General features: G+C 40.1%; 1 protein-coding gene across 1 annotated transcript in view; it reads left to right on the top strand.

Annotated features, from left to right (window-relative positions):
• LOC121951358 (MAGUK p55 subfamily member 7-like) overlaps window positions 1-12,649 on the top strand; it is a 28,722-nt gene extending 16,073 nt beyond the window's left edge. The window contains exons 13-19 of the mRNA XM_042497648.2: window positions 214-258; window positions 4,187-4,360; window positions 7,896-7,976; window positions 8,075-8,168; window positions 8,305-8,413; window positions 8,918-9,061; window positions 11,175-12,649. Coding sequence (XP_042353582.2) covers window positions 214-258; window positions 4,187-4,360; window positions 7,896-7,976; window positions 8,075-8,168; window positions 8,305-8,413; window positions 8,918-9,061; window positions 11,175-11,405 — 878 coding nt within the window. The 3' untranslated portion in view covers window positions 11,406-12,649. The remainder of the gene's footprint in view (window positions 1-213; window positions 259-4,186; window positions 4,361-7,895; window positions 7,977-8,074; window positions 8,169-8,304; window positions 8,414-8,917; window positions 9,062-11,174) is intronic.
• The last annotated feature ends 3,690 nt before the right edge of the window (window positions 12,650-16,339 follow it).

Here is a 16,339-nt window from a genome sequence, read left to right on the forward strand (position 1 = left end):
GTAAGGTAGTCATTAATATTACTAAAGTGTGGATATCAGTTCTAAATAAAACTATTATTAGAATTTCCGAAGCAAAATATTAGGACATTTGGGTCAGAACATATGCTAATACTTTTCAGTCTGAAATTTCAGAGCAACGCACATGTCATCCCCTTGTGGTTTGTGTCCACGATTTCCTCACTCTTTCCTCTTCTGTCTTCCCGTTTTTTCCAGTCATGGAGGATGTCGACTACGGAGCTATAACAGGGATCCACATCGGTGAGATGTTTGACTTTTTCCACTAAAATCCCACTGATACTGGAAAAGGGGCCGCTATGATACAAGACAACACAACTCAGGGCGATTGGACATGACAGCTCACAACAACACGCACATATTGAATAGAATACTGAACTAAGCAATAAAAACAGAGGGAGAAAAACCAGCAACAAAAGAAAAATCCTGCTTATATTTACAGTACAAACCCGTTCGTATGATGATGTCGTTTTGTGGTTTGGGGATTTGGGGGAGAGGACTAGAGCAGCAAATGTGGTTTTAGCCTTCCCATTTATCCCATTTGTCTTGATCTCATGGATTGGATATGATGTGTGTGTTTGCGTGTGTGCATATGAGCGCTGCAGGATGTTCATATGGGGGCGTGCACTTATGGCTGATTGTAAAAAGGCTTCCTATGTCCGTACGAGGGAAGGTAATTACAGATGTTGCATTATATCAGTTCCAAAAGTCATGTGCGTTTAATAATATGCATTTCATCTTATCTCAGGCCAGCTTCCACCTGATGACGTGCCTCAGACTCTGCGTTTCCTCTTTGTCTGGCATGTAAAGCTTTATCGATGCTGCACGACCAAATGAGTGCATGCAGAGTAATCAGAGGAAAGAGTGAGTGAAAGAGAAATGACATAGTGGAGGACTGTGTGTGGATGCACGAGGAAAGGCAGATTAAAGAGGGAAAAAACAGGCTTTTAGCTTTGTCTCACTTCTCCCTCAGTGAATGTGGGGTTTTTTTAGATTGCTCATGGTTTTTACAGTTTGACATTTTGAGAAATATGCTTTTTGGTTTTCTTGTAAAAAAGCAGACTGATACCACTCTCATCTCTGTCTGTTAAATATTAAGTTGAATGTCCAGTGTGTCAGATTCAGGGAGATATATTGGCAGAAATTATATATACTATGACTAAAATGTATAGTCACCTGAAACTTAAAATCGTCGTGTTTTCGTTATCTTAGAATGAGCAGTTTATATCTACAGGGCGGGTCCTCGTCCACAGAGTCTAAGGACACGTTTAAACGAGAACGGCCGTTCTAAAAACAGAAAAGTTATCCTCGTGTACGTGGATCTCCAAAAACAAACAAAAACACTGTAGTATGCATGCCAGGCCAGTAGTTAGCAGTGTAACTTTGTATTGACACACCACAGAAAAACACCACGCACACGCAAAAGTGTGGCCGTGACATGACCGCTCTCACGAGATCTGCACACGTTTTGGCTTCACTTTTGGAGAGCTGTCATTTCATCTATCTTTATATTTAGTCTAAAGGTAAGACTGAAGTATTCAGTACCACATAAGTGTCATAAACTAAACCGGCCAGTAGTCTTTTTTTTAGTTTTATTCGGATGCCACCTGTCACATTCAAACTCTCAGCAGTATGTATGAGGGCTGCAGACACTAGCAGTATTTCAGCAAAACAAATATTTTGTGTTGTTTTTCTCTTTGTTGCAGTAGTGTTCATTTCCCTATGTCATCATAAATCAGTCTATGGAGAGTCATATTTGTGTAAAATCATGTAATATTATTTTACCAGTCAGCTGAGATGATTTTCGGCTTCTGACGTCATATCTGCCATTTCCAGATACTTCAGCTTTTCAACAAAAGCATCTCAGTTGTCCATGAGACTCTGTGAGACAGGGAGGACACACGAGGTTACAACTTCGTCTCAAATGGCAGCATTTCATACGCCTCAAATTCAAATCAGCTTTATTGGCATGAATGTTTACGTTACATTGTTGCTAAAGCAAAATAACAGATTATTAAACGATTACATTTTGCACAAGAAAGTTATATAGATTATTTCAAGATAAGAAATACATTTTAGACATACACTATAAACATGTTTTCTTAATCACGTAGTAACATTTAACATGATCTTTCATAGATAACATTGGCAGTTATGTGCACTCTTCATATTGTCGTTTTCTTGTTAGCTGTGTGGCAGATCACTGCAGCTTACAGCATTTTAGTAAAAACAGAGTCCAGCCTGCAGGTGCATTTTGTATTAAAGACAGTGGTGTACCACTGTGAAACTGCAGGGGCGCCAAATTGCAAAAAAGCCATTTTTTACATAATGTTGCCTTTAGGCTCATATCCGATGATCTTGACATGAAGGGCCCAGGCCCAGTTCATGACATGCATTGCATGTATTCACTCTGCTCTCAGTCTTATCTCTGCTCTCACTCTTATTTCATGCTGTCAAGTGAAGCAGAAATAGCTTGTCGCATTTCCAGAACTCTACTAAGGTTTTACAGCTGAGAGCATTTTCAGTAACACATGATGAATTTCACTGCCAGAATTACTTAAGATTGACAATGACGATATGTTTTCCTCTAGACCTTATTTCATTCTAGGAAATAAGATTTCTCCTTTGCTGTATAACGTAGTTTTCGTACGGTACTGTGTGTGCTACCCTTTGAGATTTCCGAGTGAAATCATCAGTTTAAATCCCATGTAAACAAAAGTTTGAAATCTGGACTCACTGAGCCATGTTTCTCAGAATGAAGCCCAGAGAGGAAATGGACAGATATGCTTACAAAGTGAAATTACAGCTGACGTCAAAGAGAGCCTGGCAGCATCACTTAGCAGCCGTTAACATCATGAAAGAGAGCGAGCCTGCCAAGCCGGGCCAGACCGCAGTCGCATGGCAGACGCTGGCTGTCAGACGGCCTACAAGCGACGCGTGACAGACGGAGTTGTCGTCTGCTGACTGAGATTTGTGCCGCTCAGGATGGCGCTCGACAGCAGAGTCTGGGTGGCGGTGCTGATGGTTTCTTCTGACGGTCGGGAATTATTCTGCCTCAAATTTTTACTGCAGCTCTCCCTTCTGTCATGATTTTTGTTGTCAGCTGGTGTCTCTGATCCTTTTTTACGTTGTTAAAGAGTTTTAGTTTTCGTGCTTTTAATAAGTTATGTCCAAGTGATCCACAAAGTGATGCATTGTTGGTGATTCATAGAAGTATTTTGAATAAATTAAGCCATACACACCTGTGGAGCTTATTAATGTGTGAAGGCCTGCTTTTAGCATTATTACTTCAAGATAAAAATGTTTCTCTCGTCTGCACGTCAAGCTCGATTTGAATTCATGCTTAGGGACTGCTTGGTGCACTTGACACACTTTTTATTCTTCACTTTTCGATCATTTTGGCTGTGTTCATGCACACGGCATACATTTTGGCAAGATTGTGTATTTTTGTTTAGTCTTGGAATTTGCAGCTCAGCTCCTCCAATCAGTCTAAAATACAGTGTGGAAACTAAACTGTTACATTCATACTGTTAACTGAAAAAAAATGCTCCACTGAAACCAATTTAAACTGACATTTTTGATCCCACAGCCGTCAAAGCATAAAAACATGACTTGTATTATTTCTGCGTGTCATTGTGGGCTTTTGCTGTGGAATTTTTAATTTCTATTATTAATTATGTCATTTTTTACCATATTTGGCATGTGGAGAAAATACATGCTATTTCCACTAGGTGAACGGTCACAATCAATTTTGCTGCTTACTTAGTAATTAAATTAAAAATTTAAAAAATTTAAAAAATGCTTAGATACTAAATAAAAAGTAACTCTAAGAATAGGAACAGGTAGTTGCTTTCCCCCTCAGTCTTCCTTTTCTTCCTAAACCTCTTCTGTTTATATTAAACTTGTTATTAATAGGTATTTGTCAGGAGGCCAAAAATATAACCCTGAATGAATGCTAAAGTTGTTCGGCGTCTGATGGATGTGTAAATTGGTAACGGGGCTGCCTAACACATTTATCAAATCAACTTTATAAGCCGATAATAAGCCAGATGTAACCGCGTTCAAGTGGCCAAAAAAAAATCATTGATTGCAGGATTTAGGCCTGTCACAATGAGACTGTCTTTCCAGTAACACACCTGGCAGGACTAAGGTCCATGTCTCTCGTTTCCAGCTGGTTTAAGACGGAGTTTCCGACTTGGCAGAAAGAGCAGTTTGGCCAGAGAGGCGGCTCGGTGCAGGAGGTGGAGCACGGGGGTGCACCACTCTGTTCGTCCCCCTACCTACATGGAGGTGATCCCCTACTACCGAGACCCCAAAGACACACACCGCCTGGTCGTTCTGGTCGGTGAGTATGAGCTACACATCCTGACAGAAACCGGCGAGTTCAAATCTTGAGTTTGTTTTGAATGCACAGTGGAAAAGCTCATAAAATTGATGTCATGCTGTGAATTAGCACGTGAGCAACAGGTGTGATAGAAATAATAATAATAATATTGCTATATTCAAAGCTTACATGGTAATACAATAACATCCTCGTCCCAACTCGTCACATATCGCCTCCAGGTCAGTGTCGTTCACGTCTGTAATGTGCTAGGTACCCTCCTGCGTCTGTTGTTGATGTTCCACAATGGTGTGTCAGTTTACGGCTGTTAAATGGACCATGTTTTTTAAAATTACACAAGAAATACACAGTTTCTGCTTTTTTAGAGACATAGTATTTCTCAAAATTAACTTAAAACGTTGTTCAAACACACCATACTTAGATTTATTTCCTTGTGCAACAAAAGCATGTGGTTAGGTTTAGGACTAGAATTACCGCCTTGCAGATGTTTGCCTCCACGCACCGCTCAAGTTACACTTACAGTTTACATCCATGTCTTTGAAAACATGGACACTTCACACACGTCTTCCCCCGGCAGCACAGATCTCCACAGTCAGCACAGTTTCAGAATACTGTCACCAATTCAGTATCTGACCAGATGTCTCCCCCTTCTGCTGCTGAGTTAACAATGACACAGATACAAGGTCACAGTGACCTTTGACCTTTGACCACCAAGTTCTCATCAGTTCATTCTTGAGTCCACGTGAACAATTGTGTCAAATTTGAAAAAAATTGATGGTGTTCTTGAGAAATAACAAACATTCCCAAGAATGAGGTCACAGTGATCCTAAACTTTGACCCTTGACCTCTAATATCTAATCACTTCATCACTGAGTCCAAATGGACATTTGTGTTAAATCTGAAGAAATTCCCTGAAGGCATTCCTAAAATATGATGTTAACAAGAATGGGACTGACGACCAGACGGATGTCCGTCCCATATGCGCATACGTACAAATGGATGGACAGACAAGCTGAAAACACAATGCCTCCGGCCTCGGCCATCGTCAGCACGAAGGCATTAATGCAAAACAGCACTGTTAGGCTCAAAATTCGTGCAGAAAGCGAACAGCCGGCTCCCAGGTGAAAGTTCGGGGTTTGTTGGACTCATCCGCCAATCCTACAGCCTCCTGCAGACTGTGAGATTTTAGCAATCTTATAAGTTTAGTGCAGCTACACTGTGACATAAACTTTGGTAAACTTGAGTAAGACATCAAGTTTGACGTATGCAGACTGTATGATGACATCATATACTGAATCACAGGTTACGCACATCCATCGACGTCAATACACAAGACCAAAACTCTGACGTGTGCATCATCTTTCTACGCCGCTATAGTGGTGAGAGAAAAATGTAAACAAACAAATCATCAGCATTTATGTGTGTTGAAAAAAGTCTGAAGAGGAGGAGGAGGATGTGGACGCGGTCATGGCTGGGGGAAAGGCAATTTCACACGCCAGTTTTACCACGAACAGCGGTCACACAGAGAGATGCTCATCCCAAATTGCAGACATTGTCAGATTTTTATCCTAGACGGTCTTTGATCACACAACCGTGACAACGGCCATCCTTGAATTCCTCTAGTTCTGCGACGTAGGACCACCGATTTAGAGCCAAAGATAACACCACGTTACTGTCACGATGGTCATCTTTCGTCTGAGACAGCCTAAAATCTCACAGTGTATACTGAGCTTAAGGCCCCCCACTGGGATTTTCCATCTCGTATATATAACGCCATTACTAGCAGCGTTTCTAACTGATGCTGACCGGTGGCGTATTATATCGCCACGACAAGTGCCGTCAGGACACATTATAAACCGGCAGCATTTCATACCACTGCAACAGATGTCATAAGGATGACTGGCGAGGTATCGTACTGCCGCGAAAGGTGGCTTTTGGTGTTGTTTTCTAACACCAAAGTCACAGACCAAGTGGCGATATTTGACGACTTGGGAACGAGAAAGGGCTGGGTAATATGTACAGTACTGTGAGTTCTGTTTTATATCAACCCATAGACTTTTTTCATGCATGCAAAAAATGAAAAACAACATGATCCCATTCACTTAAAGGACAGTATTGAGGCTGTTGTTGATCAAGAGAAAAAGTAATGCACTGATGAAGATTTATGTCCCTACTCTTGAGCGCAAGAACAATCTTTTCCCATCAGACCCACGTAAACACTGTCAGAGAACTCCAAGTCAGAATATATTGTGTTCTCTTAAGTTACCAAGTGGCCCACCCCAGATTCACTACGTCTGCCAATCCTGCAGGCCTGCTCTATGTATTTTTGAGCTATATCTCTCCCCGGGGAATTTACATAGAGCCCTGCTGAAGGTCTTTTTAATGTCATATTATGATATGACTGCAGGTCATCTGTGAGCGAGGGAAATCAAAGAAAGACGGGAAGAGACGCGAGAAGAGAGGAGAGAAACACATCGAGCTGAAAAGGTGCAAAAACAAAGCCAGATAGAGAGGAGATAAATGATAGGTGAATGGAGGGAAGGGGATGAGCGGATTGCGAATAAGATCCCTCACAATGTCAGCCAAGTGCTCCATCATCAAACTGGAACAGTTAAGACAGCTTGGATTTAGATTTAGACCTCTTTAATTGAGTTGGAGCTTACCCCGACTCTGGATTACGTTTTACTGTCTGCTGTGAAGGCTCTTCATTGACCGGAGGTCATCATTAAGAATATATATCTTATTGGCAATGGGAGTTATAGACAGGAAAACCGAAACCTGGAGCACTAAAACAGGACCAGCTGGATACTGTTTGACCAGGTTGGAAATATATCCGTTTTTGTTTGCATTGCATACGCACGTCGAATGAAACAATAGACCGTTATGCCCCGGGAAGGTTGGTTGAAAGCGACTGCCAGCCACTTTAAGCTGCGCAGATCGTGTGACTCTCGAAAAAAATTAGGGTCAGGAGAAAGTATCCGCGGAGCCCGATGATGCTCCTCTGCAGCGCCGCGGAGCAGCTGTGAAAGACATCAGCAGTGTAAGAGCAGAGAGTCTATAAACTTGATATTTTGTAATGTATCAAGCTCATGCAACGCTGTGATGGAAAAGGCAGGTATGTCAGGAATCCCACTTTCAGACATTAGAGTCTGATGCAATCTGGGGCTGCAGAAACCTGCCGCAGAAGAAAATCCCAGATGCCACAGTATGTGTGTGCACGCCTCATCCTGTGCATCCTACACTATAATGACACTGATACTGTGCGGCTGTGCAGATGTCACGTTTAAATGTGATGCTATGGATTTTCCAGAGCGCACAGGAGCATTTAACATTCAAACTTTTCAGACTGAAATCAGAATGAAATCAGAGCTCTGTCTGTCTGACTCCACTTCTCCCTCCCTGATGATAAAGACAGATGTGTCATCAGATCACTGAGCCTATTTGATGTCGGACTTGTCGTGAGGAAAACATTAGTACGCATTGATATTGGGAATGAATATCCACATACAGAACGCGCTGTTTTGATCTTTGTCTCAAGGGCCCGGCGGCGTTGGCGTCAACGAACTGAAGAGGAGGCTCCTGATCTCCGACCCTGACCGCTATGGCGTCACCGTACCGCGTAAGACAGACATCCAAGAGCGTCGCCTTCGCCTCCCGCGCACACACTGGTTTCTCGTCTTTTTGCAGCTGTCCTCAAATCCTGTCCTGTTCTTTCAGACACCACACGTGAAAAGAGAAGGCAGGAGAACGAGGGGGTGGATTACCATTTTGTGTCCATTCACATGTTTGAAGAGGACATTCTCAATCATAGGTACATAAGCAGGTGACGCTTTTGAGGTTTCTGTTCCCACGGTGGTAAAAAATAGTCCCACTGCCTCTCCTTTTTCCATGACAGCTTCTGCTGCTGTCTCACTGTATTCTCTGTCCCCGTTTCTCTGTGTCTCCAGGTTTGTAGAATATGGGAGATACAGAGGACACTACTATGGGACAAGTCTAGACTCTGTGCACAGAGTGATGGCTGAGGGCAAGGTGTGCATCCTGGACGTGCACCCTAGTGTGAGTATGAAAGTGAAAATATTTGAATGAACTGCAAATAATAAAATATTATGCATGCAGGACATGTTTGGGGAAATGTCTCTGAGAGCCGCTATTGGCCTGCAAGCCACACTTTCTGCAACAACGACGTAGAGCCTGTGCACAACCAGAAATCAGCCTTGATATGAGGAATTCTTTGCTGCTAATTTATTGGGATGTCTTGGCAGACGTAAGGTCTCAAATAAGTCCTTGCTAACATGTAGGCGCAGGGAGTCCATGTGTATCAGAAGAAGCACATAGCACAAAGCAAATTAAAAGAATGAATATTTTTTTCTTGCAGGTTGTCAATCTACTACACATTATTACCTGTGTATCACACATGCACAAAACTAGCATTTTCATTTGCAATATTTAAAATTATTCAAGATTTGGGTCAATCCTCTGAAATCTCATTGTATTCTTTTCATATTATTGTGCCATATATACTTATGCCTTCATCTGACCTCCCCCTTTTTTTCACACCAGAAAATAAAGCATGTGTACACGTCTGAATTCAAACCGTACGTGGTGTTCGTGAAGCCCCCGCGCATCGAGGAGCTGCGCCTCACCAGGCGGAGAGCGAAATTCATCAGCAAGAAAGACGACAAGAACCCAGTCAGGGTCTTTTCAGTAAGAGAAACTCCAGCACACAAAACACACGCTGCCAGGTTCACGTGTGAGGGCGGGTGCTTGTTGCATGTCGTGTAACACGCAGGGCGGTGTGAGGTCAAACACTCTGGCCTTCATGCAGCCACCTGAACCTCGTCACTCAGGCGCACGCCTCGCCTTACACATGGTTGACCCCGCGGTTTGCATTTAAGAGACGTTTAAGAGACAGCAGGAGTTACAGGGCAGCTTGGTGGGTGGCTGCTGGTTCCATTACTAATGTACAGGCGAGTACAGTTTGTCCAGGAGGTGTTACATCTCCTGCAGTGCTCATTTTGGTAACGATCTGAGATTTAGTCTCAGTCTAATTAGTTTTAAGGCATATTTTAGTCATTTTTATCCTTTAGCTCCTTTCACAACGATACAGATACAGGTCGTCCTCTAACAAAGGCGTTTTTGGGGCATTTCTGTCCCTCTGTAGCTTCACCATCTCGTCACGCCGTGAAAATTAGGGGACAACCCATATTGTTTTTTCGGAGCTAATACCAGCACTGATTATTAGTAGTTAATGAGGCAGGTAAGTGATATATGGAGCCGATATGCATTTACAATCAAAATGAAAATCTTTCTGTCAATATTTAGAATCTGTAATATAACAAACTCCAACACAAAACTTTGTTGACATGCCCTGAGCAAATATTTAATAAAAAGTGAAACTTTCTACATCAAATACAGCAAGTTCCCCACAACTGTTTTTATAAAGAAAATGAATAAATAAAAACAGCTCTCAGAGGTTTTACAAAGTAAAAGTTGCTGACACTTGCTGACACTTTTTAATTAATAAATTTTATCTGCAATAATTAAAATAAAATGCCAATGCAGATAATCGGCAAAAGCTATAATATTGGCTCCAATAATCTGCCAGGCCAATAATCTGTTGACCCCTAGTGAAAAATATTTTAAGGACAAACTAATAAAACTAATGATATAATCTTTACAAATATGTAATTTCTCACCATTTCACATCAACTTCATAACATAATATTTACTTCTTTAACCTTTATGAATCAAATTATCTTTACATGTATTTATTAATATGCATTCAACATTCCAGTAACCATGGCGATGAATGTTCGAAGCATTAGCAGCTTTGTTTGTATTGCAGCCACCGCACAAGCCGTCATTATTTCCAATCAAGAATGGAAAGGCGAGCTCCTTATTCATGGGAGTGGCCACGTATGAGGGATTTCTGGGAGCTGATAGTCCACGATTTCACAGAGGAATTGTGGATTCAAAACTTCCGGATGATCCTCTCAACTTTTGAAGAGTTATTTGATGCAATAACAGCTCCTGTAGCTCCTGCTGCATCATGATGGAGCCGGTTCCTACTGACAAGCACATAGACACAGCAACATGCCAAAAAAGTTTTTCCATTGCAGTTTTGCGATATAATGGCTTTTTTGAATCGCAAATGTTACTTTTCACTGAAAAAATAAATGATTTATTTAAACTTAAAAAAAAAGTTAGTGTCCGTTAGTGTTTCTATAATTTTATATCCTCAATTTCAATTCAACCCGCCTACTGAACCTGTGCTCATGTGCTGGATTGAAAGAATGACTCAGCTCTCAGAACAAGATGCTGGCTCACTTTTATAATCCCCATCTGGCTTCTCCTCCACTGTTTGACCCCGGCTGCCCGAGCTGCCCTTATTAAACCCTCGAGGTCACACACCTGCGCTGCAGCGCGTCTAGAGTCCGCCCGCTGCCAGGCAGCGCAGCCTTTAGAGGGTTTTAGGCCGACATGACCGCAGCGGCTGTGAAAAGGCCTCTCATCCTTCACTCTCGGCATGTAACGACGGCTCGGTCTACAGCTGAACGGTCTCATGATCCGTCCCATGTCCTGTTACGTTACAGTATGTGCAGATTATTGTGAAACATCGCCACATGGTCAAGCTTTAGCTGTTCTGTTTCTATCAGCAGTATTTGTCAGATTAACAATGAAATCATCATTAATCTTTGCTTTTTTAGCGCTCCTTTTCTGTGCAAATTCTTTTCGTCTTTTGCTCGGTTGTTAATCAAAGGACACACAAATCAAACTATACAAAAAACGCTGAATTATTGTTGCTCTCGTGTCACAGGAGGAGGACTTTGAGGACATGATTAACTCGGCTGAGAACATGGAGAACCAGTGTGGTCACCTGTTTGACAAGGTGATCGTCAACGGAGATATCGCCGTGGCGTTCAGAGAGCTGAAGGCCGACCTAGAGAAGATGGAGGAGGCAGACGTCCAGTGGGTCCCGGCAGAGTGGGTTTGCTCTTCACCAACAAAAGCCAGAAGAAGCTGTGGTCATTTGGACAGCTGGATTTGAACTTCGAACGCACAAGAAAAAAGAAGAACAGCAACAAAATTTGTTTCCTTATTGAGCGCTCCTGAGTCCCGCCCCCCTCAGGTACTGCTGCAAAGCTCGACAAAAATCTGTTACAGACCGAATCCCTGGATGTCATGGTAACAACAACAGTCACTTCCAGGAGGACAACTGGCACCTGATTTAAACTGACTTATTGACTTAACCCTTTGAAACCTGTATCAACATCCCTTTCTTGTGCTGCATTCAGGCACCTTCACAAGTCTTTAAATCTTTGAAATCAAAGCAAATTAGTTTGATGTTTTTGGAAAAACATGGAAAAAAGGCAATGAGCAAAATTGCAAGAAATTAGTATTTAATATTATTATTATAATAGTATTGTTTATAAAGAAGGGAAGGAAAAACGATATTAATGATTATTATAATTGTAAATTCAAAATTATTTTCCAGAATTATTATTTTTCTTGAAAGACTTTTTTCAAGTAATTTACTTTTTATAAAAAAAAAAACAACTTTGTTTTTATTTTCTTTTTACAATTTTTTTTGCTAATTTTTGAGTAACTTCTTCCGAAGTTGCTCATCACCTTTTAACTATGTTCTTGCAGAAATCAAGCTAATTTCCTCAGGTCTCAAGGAGTTAAATTAGTTATGTGAAATCGGATAATTGTTAATTTCTGTTGTCATTTTCTTCTGTAACTCAAATGTCTGAAGATATATTGTCAAACGCTGATCTGTTTTTTTTCTGTGATTATTTTTTGTGCTTACTTTGATAGCATCTTTTACACCGTATACCGTCACAGAAGCTAAGATGATGTGCTGTGTATTCGGACTGCATCAAAACAGGTTTTATCCACCTAAAAAGACCCAACTAAAAAAATAATATCAGTTTAAGCGTCGCTATATTTGGAAATTTTCACCTCTTAACCGTACAAACTATTCTATCCCAGCAGCAGCAAACCAGCAACTCCCATGTTCTGCGAAGTAAATTACAGTTTTTGTCAAAGGAGTCTGGTTGCTTTCAGATTACAGCTTTAATCCTGATGGAAAAGGGCTGGCTAACGGCGAGGTGGAGCGGCGGCTAAAAACTAACCAACTGAGTCAGCGTTTGCTAAGCACCATTTCATTTTACGTGCATGACTCAGGTGTTTTCTACCTCGGAAGTTATTGTAAACAAACAAGCAAAAAGGGCCAATGATTTAGGCAAGACAATCTGTTTTTAGTTAGAATAAAACACCTTAAACCTTGAATTTTTGTCATATTTTAAATATTTTTCCATTTCCTTATAATCCCTCTGATTACCGCAGTTTTCCATAGTGTCCCTTCGTGTGTCTCTAATTAGTCCAAATCCGTCTCTCTCCCTCCGCCTGTCTACGAGCCAGATTCTCTGTTGGCATTTGGCTGAAATAACTCGCAGGACGGGGATGGAGAAAAAGAAAAAACAGGAATCTCTCCAGAGCTTGTGGCTGAGTGTAATCCTTCCCTGCCAAGTCGCAAACATCAGCATGTAATTATTCTGACAGCTGCTGCACTTCAATTAACTGTAATGTACACCAGAGAAATATTATTAGTAGCAGTCAGGGAGGCAGTTTGCCAGCAACATGCTGTAAAAAATACAGACACATACAAGATAACAGCAAATTAAAGACTTAAGGTGATGACGAATACAAACTATTTTCAGAGTTGTGTACTGTAATGAGGATTACAGATGCTTGAACCAGTGAGTATGTTTAATATTATTGTACTGTAGGACCTATAGAAACACGGCTGAAGATTTTTAAGGGTTGATTGTTTATTTTTTTACACCCTATGCTGAAAATCTACTTCATTATGGACCATTCATTGCACTGTATCGTTTCTAAAAACACTTCTAGTGTCATTAGTGGACATAAATGTATGCACCATAAAACCGTTATTAAAATATCATATATATTAACATTATTTTCCACTGACTTCAGTTTCAGTCCTAATCATAATTGCCAATTTCGTTCAGTCAATTTTCATCATAAGTCAGTGTAATTCTTTATTAATAAAAAAAAACAGTTTTAACAAAAATTGAATCATTTTTCTTTCAATAAATGCTAAGTAGATTTTTTTCCTGCAGTCTGGGATATGCCAAAGATTAGCAACAACACGGACTGTAATGCATTTATATTTTTCATGCAGTTTCAAATTTGAACAAAATCTCCCTCTAAATAATTTCAGGCACAAAAATGTTATTTTTTTCACTTTCACTGACTTATATTTTTAAACCAACTTCAGTCCAAATACATACATAACAACATAACTACCAAATATTAATTCACTCAGTTGTAACCCTTTATATGCCAGTGTGTTTAAATGACGCCACAGTTGTTATTTTATGAAAATGACACAAAATGTTATTATTTTCCCTACACTAAATGCTATGTGAAATTTTTGTTTTTATTTTTTCACAGTCTGGGACATGTCAATGATTAGTAACAACACTGAATTTGATCAAATATTATTTTTTTGTATAGTTACATATATAAGAAAAACCAAAACCTTCAAAGACAAAAAGGCCGTACAAAAAAAAAGCCATAAAAATACTAATAAATAATTATACATCTAAATTGCAAAATTTGTTTTTTTTTTTAAACCATTTTCTGCACTTTTTTCCCGGTCATTTTCGGGTGAGTTTTTGCTTTATACATTTCTACTTTTGCTCATTTTAAGGAAATTTTCTTGTAATTTTTTTACTATTTTTTTCCCCTTTTTCGGCCATGTGGTGTTAAGTTGCTCGTGGCCTTCTCCCCATTTGCTCAGGTTTCATAGGGTTAACACAGCCAAAATTATTGAAAAAGTAAAAAGCCAAAAGCCACAAAATGTCCCAGAGGATGCACAAGGGTTAAGAATAATTGTCAGAAGCTCACCCTTAGCGACACTTCACTAACAAAGACTCGTATTTGAGCCTCACAGCTGCCGCTCGGGTGCAGATTCTGCTCCTCTGCGTCTTTGTAACGGCTGCATTCCTCCACACTCACGGTGTTTCCTTCCTCTTTTTGGATGCTGTGCTCAATTGGGTGTGAAGGAGTGTTAATGTGTCTATCATGTTCGGGAGGAAGAGGGAGCAGCGTGATGTGGGGAGACGGTAATTGCTTTCTTGGGAGTTGGACCTTTGCAGACGTACGGGGAGAAAGTTACGACCGCACATAAAAGCCTACTGTAAAAAGGCTCTACGTGGTGGATTAGGAGCACGCCATTTTGTCTCAGATATTTATTTAACTTTGGCAGGCTTATGTCACGAACAAACGTGGAGATGCACTCATTGGCGTGTCCACACGTCTGTTGGTCGCCAGCAGAGCAGACCGTCAGGACACAACAGTCGCACTTGTGCGAGGCCTGAAGCCCGACCTCAGCCAAAGCGTGGCAGCATAACTTCATCACGCCACTGAGAATCTGCAGGCGCCCTCTGAGGTCATAACGATGCCATTTAAGACACCGGAGTGATCCAATGAAAACCCGCCGTTTTATGTTCGCTGCAGCTCCCACTTCAAACATTACACAGAAGTATGATGTCAATTGGTCTCGGATAATTTGGCTCAATCGTGTAACTGTCTACTCGAAAGTATGTAAAAATAAATACGACCGATGTTGAACAAAATCTTCATCCCTGCATGAAATATTCATAACTTACAACACGGTAAGGCGCATGCTGAAAGTTTACTGGAGTGAATTATACACACCAAAAGGTTTTCGGTTCATTACAGAGGACTGCAAATCTAAAACATTGCCTAACTGATTCCTATTTCCTCTTATTGGCACAATTAACCCTTCGAAACCTGAGCAACAAGGCTCGATTTATTTCAAATACTTGGGAAGAGGGTGATGAGCAACTTAACAGGAAAATGGCCCAAAAATGAGCAAGAAATTAGTAAAAGGTTACAAGAAAATTATTAACAAATAAGGAGGAAAAAAAAGATGTAAAAAGGACAAATAATAATAATAATATTAATAATAATAATAATAATAATAATTTAATACATTTTACCATTTTGTAACATTATTCTAATAAATAATGAACTCCTATTTTTCAGATCATTTGTTTTTCACCTTTTACTATTTTTTTTTTTTGCAGTTTGCAGGACATTTCTTGCATAGTTGCTCATTGTGTTTTTTTCCCCGAATTTTCCACCGATGATGTCATTTTTTTACAATATTTGGCATATGGAGAAAATACGTACTATTTCCACAAAGTACACTGTCACAATCCATGTTGCTGCAAATCACTGACATATCCCAGACTGTGATGGTAATAATAATAATAATAAAATCTCTTTTGCATGTAGTATATTGAAAATATTCTGTTTTGTATGGGGGTTTTTTTCGATCTAAAAATATAGTGGCATCAAAACTGAAACTCAAGGGTTAAAATTCTGTAAATTAATGAATATTTGATTTTTATGATTAGGAACAATGTTGATCAAAAAATAACTTAATGAAAGTGGAAAATAAAATGTAATGTATAATATTTTTTAAAGCTTGATTTAAAAAGTGCATTTTGTGTGCAGTGATACGAGTGTAAAGCAGACCCTAAAAATCCATGACTTTTCCAAAACTTTCAATGATTTCCAAAACTAATTCCATGACTTTTCCAGGCCTGAAAAATGTGATTGTGAAATTCCATGACGTTTCCAGGTTTTCCATGACCATATGGGGGAAATCTATAAATTAATGCAAGATTAATGCTGAATTTGGCAAAAAGCGACTTCTTCAGGATATTTGAAGATTCAATCAAATTTCTCCAACACACGCTTGATGGATTTTTGGCTCTTTTGACCTGTGACACACACACACACACACACACACACACACACACACACACACACACACACACACACACACACACACAGTGCCAAACTACCCAAACAAAAAGAGATATATGTCCTTTCACAGTGTTTTTTAAAGGTCTCCTGGCT

The sequence above is a fragment of the Plectropomus leopardus genome, chromosome 12, assembly GCF_026936395.1.
Source record: "Plectropomus leopardus strain MGB_pleo_1.0 chromosome 12, ASM2693639v1, whole genome shotgun sequence".
Classification (NCBI taxonomy): domain Eukaryota; kingdom Metazoa; phylum Chordata; class Actinopteri; order Perciformes; family Serranidae; genus Plectropomus; species Plectropomus leopardus.